Source organism: Fulmarus glacialis, unplaced genomic scaffold (genome assembly GCF_000690835.1).
Source record: "Fulmarus glacialis isolate BGI_N327 unplaced genomic scaffold, ASM69083v1 scaffold46834, whole genome shotgun sequence".
NCBI lineage: Eukaryota > Metazoa > Chordata > Aves > Procellariiformes > Procellariidae > Fulmarus > Fulmarus glacialis.
Window position 1 is genome coordinate 18,227 of NW_009209714.1, and position 8,305 is coordinate 26,531.

The 8,305-nt window shown below is 50.2% G+C and overlaps 1 protein-coding gene across 1 annotated transcript in view; it reads left to right on the forward strand.

Annotated features, from left to right (window-relative positions):
• Window positions 1-1,396, forward strand: part of LOC104076139 (leucine-rich repeat-containing protein 16A-like) — a gene marked incomplete at its 5' end in the record, with an annotated part of 19,284 nt that extends 17,888 nt beyond the window's left edge. Inside the window, one exon of the mRNA XM_009576903.1 lies at window positions 340-1,396. Coding sequence (XP_009575198.1) covers window positions 340-476 — 137 coding nt within the window. The remainder of the gene's footprint in view (window positions 1-339) is intronic.
• Window positions 1,397-8,305: the final 6,909 nt, after the last annotated feature.

The following is an 8,305-nucleotide window of genomic DNA, read 5'->3' on the forward strand; positions in this document are numbered from 1 at the left end:
TGCCCAGGGATTGAGTCACCATCCCTGGAAGTATTTAAAAGACGTGTAGATGAGGCGCTTCGGGACATGGTTTAGTGGGCATGGTGGTGTTGTGTTGACGGTTGGACTCGATGATCTTAGAGGTCTTTTCCAACCTTAATGATTCTATGATTCTATGATTCTTTCTCACCTTTTTCTGGGTTGAAGAGTTAATGGACCTATGCTACTCCCACTAGTGCAGATGAATTCAGTGGGAGCAGGAGCAGGTCCTGTGTGTATGAATGACTTTTCTTTTTTTAAGATATTTTTCTTCCTCTCTCTTCTACAATCATTAGTAAGACCTATTTCTATTCTATACAGCTGCAAAAAGAAGCCCTGGGCAGCAGCCTCATGAGTTCCAGGAACTGAAGCAGAGGTCCTTAAGTAAAGACGGCCATCAGGGAAGCAAGTCCAGTGACTCTGGCGAAGAAGCAGATAAAGATTTTATTTTTGTTTAGCAATCAGTACAAGTGCTTTGTAGCGCAAGAGCTTTTTATAACAATCAGGGTACAGCAATCAACAGCCCTTCTAGACAGCTGCTCTTTCACCACAGGTACATTTCCATGCAGAAAACCTGATTCTTCCAATCGTGATTTACAGTACAGTCACTTGGCATTGATTCGGTCCTTAATTTCTGTTCTGTACAATGCAGACCTTCCTTTCCATGCCTTTGCTAAAGCCAGCGATTCTTTCATGTATTCTACTTGAATTTCTCTGAAGCAGCTACAAAGAGTGCCCTGCATTAGGGCATTTAGAAAGCAAAGCAAATTAACTGGACACTGTCTTACACTAATACACTGTACAGCAGGTGATGTGTTGTACTGCTGAATGTAAATGTGTCAAATCTGCACGTGACTTACCTATAAATATATTCTTGCGGTATGCAATTGCACATTGTAATTATATTAAAAGAGCACACTAATAAAGTAATTTGTATAGATTATATATATTAAATGCTTGGGTATGGTTTTTACATTCTCCCATAGGGAGCTTCTTTCTTCCTGTTCTCGTACTGTACATAAAGCTCCAACGCTTACATTTGTGTACTGTCAAAAAGCACAACAGAGAAGGATTTGGATGACGTATAATCATGGTATGCTTCCACATTCATAAATTAATGTATATAGTGGATTGGAATGAGGGCAATTGAAATTTTATTAATATTGCTGTTTTCTAGAGGCCTTCCTCAGTTCTGTCTGCGTATTAGCTTCCTTTCAATGTGTAATTCTACGAGAAAAATAGTTTGACATCTGTAAAAACATTTCAGCTTTTGAGGGTGGGGGTGCAAATTTCCCAAATTACCCACTTACATTACAGGTTGAAGGGATTTTATTCATATGTATATTTGTAACAATAAAAAATGATTTTACAACTGAAATACTAGTCTTTGTTTTTACAACACTGTTTGTGGTCTGACGGTCTCTGCTCTTTGAATGATGTGTGTGAGGTAGACATTGTGTGAGGTAGACAAAGTATGCAGTTAAGACAAAACCCATATAATCTTTTTCTGCTTCTAGTAAACTGAAAGGGACACATACACATCATCTTCGTAAAACTGCTGAAAGAAGATCTCTTTGCTAATCTCCTCCCTTGGCATCTTCAGCAAAGCAGCCTTCACATGAGCCAGAAACACCTGCTATCTAAATTCTCTAATTTGGCTCCAAAGGGCAGAACAAAGTTGCTTTGGTAACTCTCTCCCAAGAGCAATTTCCCTGGCCCTGGGTAGAAATGCTCAGATACCTGCCTGTCAAATGACCTTCAGTCTGATCCCTGTGCTCATACCTGCTATTGCCACTTCTCCTATTGCAGTATAAAGGGCTGCTAAGTCAAAACAGTAGCCTTTTATACCAGAACATCTTAGAAGCACATCTCCAAAGTAGGCTACAAGGCTGTGGGAAAGAGGTCCTGACGGCTGGGGGTTCATAGCTGGGGTTTGCACTGGCTGGAAATTTTGCACTCGTCTAAAATCATTAAGAGGAAGTTCTCCATTTTCACATACATATATTCTTGATTTATTGGGCATCAGTGAGAACAAAAGACAAATGGGAAAGGAAAACTTGAGATGTTTGTATTAGAAAGGAAAAATAATCCAGTCATAAGTAAACTGCAATTTTATTCCCACAGGACATGGAAAAGGCAACTGTCTGAGAAGTATACAAGAAGGGTTGCCTGATTTGTTGGTTTTGTGAATTTAAGAAAACTAACAGCAAGGTTTGTGGTATTAATAAAAAAAAAAAAAGAGACTCTAGATGTCCTTCTCACCACTCATCTGACATACTGTCCTGGTCCCGCTGTGAAAAATCATGGCAATAGAGTGTGCCCATCACCCTGGTATCAGAAAACCAAAGACAGGGATGTCTGAAATGCTGTAGAGAAAGTCTGTGTTTGTGCTGATAAACACAAGAAGAAAAAAAGCTATAGTGCTGTAATAGTTGTCTGCTGGAGTATAAAGATTTCATTAGACAGCAATGTTTTTCCATATTAGTTATGGAAAGCCTTTCTAGTCTTTATTCCAGCCATCAGTGTGTGGTGGGCAGGCTGAGCAGTGGAGAACGACTTTAGGGGAGTGCTAGTGTGAGCTCTTTTGGTTTTGTGTGCGTGTGTGGTTTGGGTGTGGGGAGGAGCGATGATTTTCATTTCTCTGCTATCTTTCTGCCTGGCGAGCCCAGCACTGTCAGCCCGATTGCAAAGAATTCACGTTGCATCCAGAGCACCCCCATTGTACCTCTTCTACATTTAAGAAATAGTGACTTTTATTTTCAGTATCTTGAGGCCATAGAGGCCTCAGGTAAGTGCCAGTGTGTTTCGGGGAAGTAACAACCACCGTACCCTGGTGCCAGACCAAGCTGGTTGGGAGGTTTGGGGGGCCATGGCTCCAGGGGGCAAGGGAGGTGCTGCCTTTCCATGAGCTGTGGGCCCTCCGAAGCAGACATGCAGCTGGGGGAACCCTCCTCCTTTCTCTTGTTGCCTCCCTACTGCCTGAGCCGCCCTGCAGATGCTCTGCGATCGGTCCCCCGGGCTCCCTGCCTGTCCCTGGCCATGCACTGCCCTGTGTGGGCGACGGGCAGAGCCCAGAAGTTCAGCTGCTTTGGTGGGATGCCAATGGCAGAGATTCCTGGAGCTCCTGGGAGGCTGAACAGAGAGATCAGCTAGTGGTACCACTTGTTCTCCCAGGGCATCCATAGTGTCTTTGAGTACCACCAATGCTCTGCATTCCTCCCTGTCCCACACCGGGCACTGCCTGAGCACCTCCAGCCATGCTGGCGGTGGCGGGAGCAGAGGTTGGCATGGGAAGAGAAGGTGCCTTGCTCCCAGGCACATCACCAGTCTTCCTCTCAAAGCGAGGGCATCTCCACAATGCCGTGCTGCGTGGTCTGGCTGCTCAGAAAGGGCTCACAGGGTCCAGCTAGGCTTATGTCTGACACAATGGTTTGGTCCCTGGACCTGTGGCTGATCTTAGGCAATACAGCAGCTGCATGTTGCGTTTGCTGTGTTTGGAGGTGAGGGCGAGGGGGTGGCAGCATCTGAGGTGACAGTGAGGTCCTCTGCATCCCTCCATGCACACAAGCACGTGTACTGTATGACTAAATCAGACTGAAGGACCCGGCAGCCCTGGTCACCCGGTTAGAAATGCTGCCCTGGAAGGGGTCCTAGCACCAGCATCTCCAGTCAGAGCTGCACCTACCTGATCCAGCCTTGGGAAAAAGGGGTGAGAGAGGGAGCTGCCCTGCCCTTTTCTGCTCCTAAATCTGGTTTTCAAGTTTTGCCGTTGAATTTCACCCATGATGTACGTAGCAGGAGCACCTCCCCATCCAAGAAGCGCTGGAGAAGGGCTGTGGCTGCCTGCCAGGCTCCAGCGTGAACTCAGACAGCTCTGCATCACATCTGCAGGACCTACTTCCCACTCCCTACTAAAGGAGGTTAAGATTTTGAGCATTTTAAAGTATTCCCTGATGTGTAGTAACAACAGTAAATAGCTGCTTCCTAAGATGGGAACAGCAATCGTCTTAAATCCTCTCCCTCCACTAGAGCCATCCAGCCGGGCTGAGACAATTTGGGAATTAATGTGGCCCATTAGTCACAAATCTGCACGACCCATCGCACTTAACTGAGAGCTGCCATCAGCGCGAGCTTTTGCTGCGGCTACTTACTAATTGATTAATGTGGAGATGATTTCTCTCTACTGAGAAACATTTTCTAGGAAAATACCAGAAAGCTCTGCTCCTGTTTGAAACGCTGCTTTCCTATGGTCATGAGAGAGCTGTGCTGCCCAAGGGTGCTAATGCTGGGTGGGCTGTGCCCGAATCCCACCTCTGGAGATTATCCTCTGTTTGTGCTGCAGCTGGGGGGAGGTTCAGGTAGTGACACTGTCCTTTGCTTCTCCTGGAGCTGTGGCCCAGAGGATCTCTAACAAATACTGCGCAGGTGAGTACCAGAGATTATCATTTAATGCCAGACTCTTGCTGATCAGGCCTGGAAAGCAGGCCGGTCTTTCCCCATCCTAAGAGAGTCTGTAAATGGGGAGGATGAAAATTGCTACCTAAACACATAGTGATGACCTTCTCTTTCCTTCAAACGTAGGTCATGACAAAACCCAGTTGCCCGAATGATTCCCGCTCAGCGCCGTCAGCCCTCGCCCCCTCCCCGTGAGCCCTTTCCGTAGCTCTGGGCAGGCAGCCGGTGAGCCGGTGCCCAGGGCCTCGCTGCCCTGCCCCTGCCCAGCCGAAACCCTCCTAACCCCTTTGGATGCCCCAATGGCATTGCCAGCGAGTATCTCAAAGGTTACAAACTGCTCACCAGATAATTAAAATGCCTTCAGTCTGTCGCAAAACATTAAGTTGTGTCCTGCTAAAGAGAGAAAAGTGCTGCCTCGGGTTGGCCTCCACCTCCCCATCCTGGATATAAGAGGTCATAGGAAGATCTGCAGGCACCTTCCTGGCTTTCCTCCCCATCCCTGGGCCCATCCTCCTGCAGTCCCTCATGCCTCTTCCCAACGTGAGCGTCTCGCCAGCACCACGGCAAGTGACTCTCCACCTGAGCCTCCACCAGTGTCCGACATTTCCAATGCCATCACGACCACAGGAAGGGCAGGACCCCGCAGTGGCCGGGGTGACTTCCCCGGGGGGCAGAGAGGGATCCGTTCATTTTTGGTTGAGAGCAACCAGCTTCACCAAACAGCCAGGGCTCTCTGGCCCTCAGGCCACCGCTGCGCCTCATGTCAGCGGGCATTGCTGACGGCTTAAAACTCTGCTCTGATCATTGCACATGGAAATCTATTTTTCCCTTCGTGAAACTCAGATTTCCCTAGCTCTGAAAAAAAAATTTGCTGGCAACGTCAATTCAGTGGATTTGGCTGTGGGACTCCCTCCATCTTGTGCTCCCCTCCCGTGCCCCATCCCAATCCCCTGACACACAGAAATGGGTGGAAAACTGTCCAGAGCACCTCAGCCGAAGGCACTGGGGCTGCAGGCTTGTCCTCACAGGGCTGCCCCTCGGCCTGCTGCGGGGCCGTAACAAGGGCAGAAGGGCCGTGGGGTGTCGAAGGCAATACTTCATCGTGGAGGCAGTGGTTTGTTTTAGTCATTTATTTTGGCTATTTACTTATTTATTTGGGGTTATTCTGAGACGTTCTGAAAGGCAAATGTGCCCAGGTTGTCCTTCTGAGGCTCGGAGCGGGGGAGCTAAGAGGTGCCAGCTTCAGCAGGGGCTCCTGCTCTGGAAGCCGGTGGCACCTGGCAAAGGACGTGGAGCCACGTGTGACATGCCATTGGGAGCTCCCTGGCACGGGGGGGGTGTTCAGGGACCCAGGAGCAGGCATCTGAACGGGGTGAAGAAACACGAAAGTGAGGTCTCATGATGAGCTGCAGGGCAGTGAAACGAGTCGAGGGGCCTAAAGGCTGATGGCAAGTCCCTAGAAAGCAGCCTGGGGGGGCTGTGTCCAAGCGTCCCTGGGGGACGAGAGACATCCTGGAGCCTCCGGGGTCACACGCGGTGAGGGGAAACCAGAGCTGGTGGCAAGAGACACGCGCGGCCCCGGCCAGCTGGTGCAGAGCGAGGGCAGAGCTCAGGCCCCTTGTGTGAGGCTTGGAGGAAGAGAAAAGAAGGAAGGGTTCGGCTTCTCTGTCTCTGCCAGCTTAAATGAAATCTTTTAAAAACAACTCTTTTCCTCTGTAGTCCAGGACAGAGCTGTTGGTTCTCCATCTCCTTGGGATGAGGCGCTTGCCTGGGCGGGAACCGGGACCACCGCCCTTGCCCTGCCCTGGGCAGCCTGTGGCAAGTCCCTTCACCTCGCCGTACCTGGGGCTGCAGGCTCACCCCTGCCCCAGGACATCCCACCTGTGGTTGCTCCTGCTGCATCAGAGACACCCTGCAGGGGCAAGGGCTGCCGCTGCCCTGCGAGTGCAAATTCCTGGGAGTGCAAATTCCCCCGGTGCCAAGTACTGCAGAGAAATTGCTCTAAGAGCAATGATGCTCCTCAGCACCGAGAAGCTGAACAGTGAGACCCTGTATTTTCAAAAAGAGAGAGAAAACAAGGTGTGAGTCTCTGCAAAGTAGATGAAAGGGAAAATGCATTTTTTAGAGGTGCCTTTGCAAGGGCTGTGCTATCACAAAACTTAATTTCTTATGCCATATCCCACAGCAAACTGAAGAAGAGGCTCCTGCCGACATGAGAAGAGTTTCTTCCCAACGCGAAAGCCACTCTGCCTTTTACACCCCTCCATCAGCTGTCCTGGGGCTTTATTAGGTGTGGGTTTCAAGCACCTGCGTTTGAGAAGCCTGCGTGGGAAAGCAGAGATGCTCCCAGCCCCATGGCAGGATCCTCGCTCCGATGCCGCTGTGCTGATGCTGCTTTGGCAATTTGTGAAGAGGTCTGCCAGTTGACCCCAGCCCCAACCCTTCAGAGCCTGTTTTTTCTGCTTTTCCAGTAAGTTAAACTGAGGAGAAGAAAAGCTGTGTGGGAGAACGAGCGTTTTAATTAGATTGATACCAGCCAGAGGAGGCAGGAGAGGGGCTGCCAGCTTGGCAAATCCAATTTGGTTTAACTGAATGGAGGAGTAAAGTTAACTCTGTAATCTCTGCTCAGCATTGCTCGGAGGGTGCCTCCTTCCCTTCCCGTTCGCTTAGGTGGGTAGGACCCAGCGGTGGGTAGAGGAGAGCCCTGTGGAGGCTGTACAGCCCCCACTTTATTCGGACAACATTAAATTCTAGCAGAAGACTGAAATAATGAAAGTCATTAACTGTAACTGAGACTGCAGCCTCTGGCTGGGTAGCATCGAGCAGCATGTGGCTGGGGGAAATGTCAGCTTTTCCTTTGGGAAATCTCTTCTTAGATCCCATCTGATGGCCTGAGTCCTGACCCCTCCTTTCCAGCAGCATCCTGGTGGGAAGGGGTTGGCTGCTCCCCCGTAACACTCATAGGATCCCCATTGCTGGTCCAAAACAGAGAAGACGTCAGAGGATCAATGCCTCTCAGTTTGGGGGCTGCACGGGGAAGGCTGGAAAAACCTGGCCTTGGTGGGAATCTGTGAATGGGAACATCTGTGGGATGGTTGTCCTCATGTCACATCACATCCGTCAGTACTGGGACCTGAACTGGCTGTGTACACCCGTGCACCGCCGCACCCACACACCCAGCTGAGCCAGAAGGGATGGAGCCAGCATCCAGCCTGGCACAGGGATGCAGGATTTGCTGGGCAGAGGGAGGGAGGGAGCGGGGGGCGGGAGGAGAAGGAGAAGGGCATCGGCGTTGGAAGGTGGGGGTTGGGGTCTGCCCCTAATAAGCAGTTTGTACCCATCTGAGGGTGGGGTTGGAAAAAAGAGAGTCTATTTCTTTCCTACAGCAGGCAGCATTATCTCTGACTTGATTTCCAGGCAAATGGTAGGGGGATTCACTGACTCTGTTATTTCCACTTTGTTTCCCTTTCAGTTTGTCTTTCATCTGCTTCTCCAGCATTTTCCTTTGCTGGGATGCTCACAGACCCCTTGCCGGGCGGCAGCACATCATCCCCACCCTCTGCAGCCCCAGCTGCGCACAGCCGCTCATCTGGCACACTCGCTTCCCACCCTGCTGATGCAAATCAGGTGCTGGGTGCTGGGGGACGGGTCGTGCCTAGAGGGTCCGGGCTTGGGCTTCCTGCAGGACCTGTGCAGGACCCAAACTATCTGCAAAACACACGCTCAGTGTGGGAGGAAACACTGATGGGTGCCAGCGGTGGCTTCTTCGGTGTCTCCGGTCAGTGCAAAGCTGAGGGTGGCTGAAGCCATTTGATGAGGAAAATTATTTCTA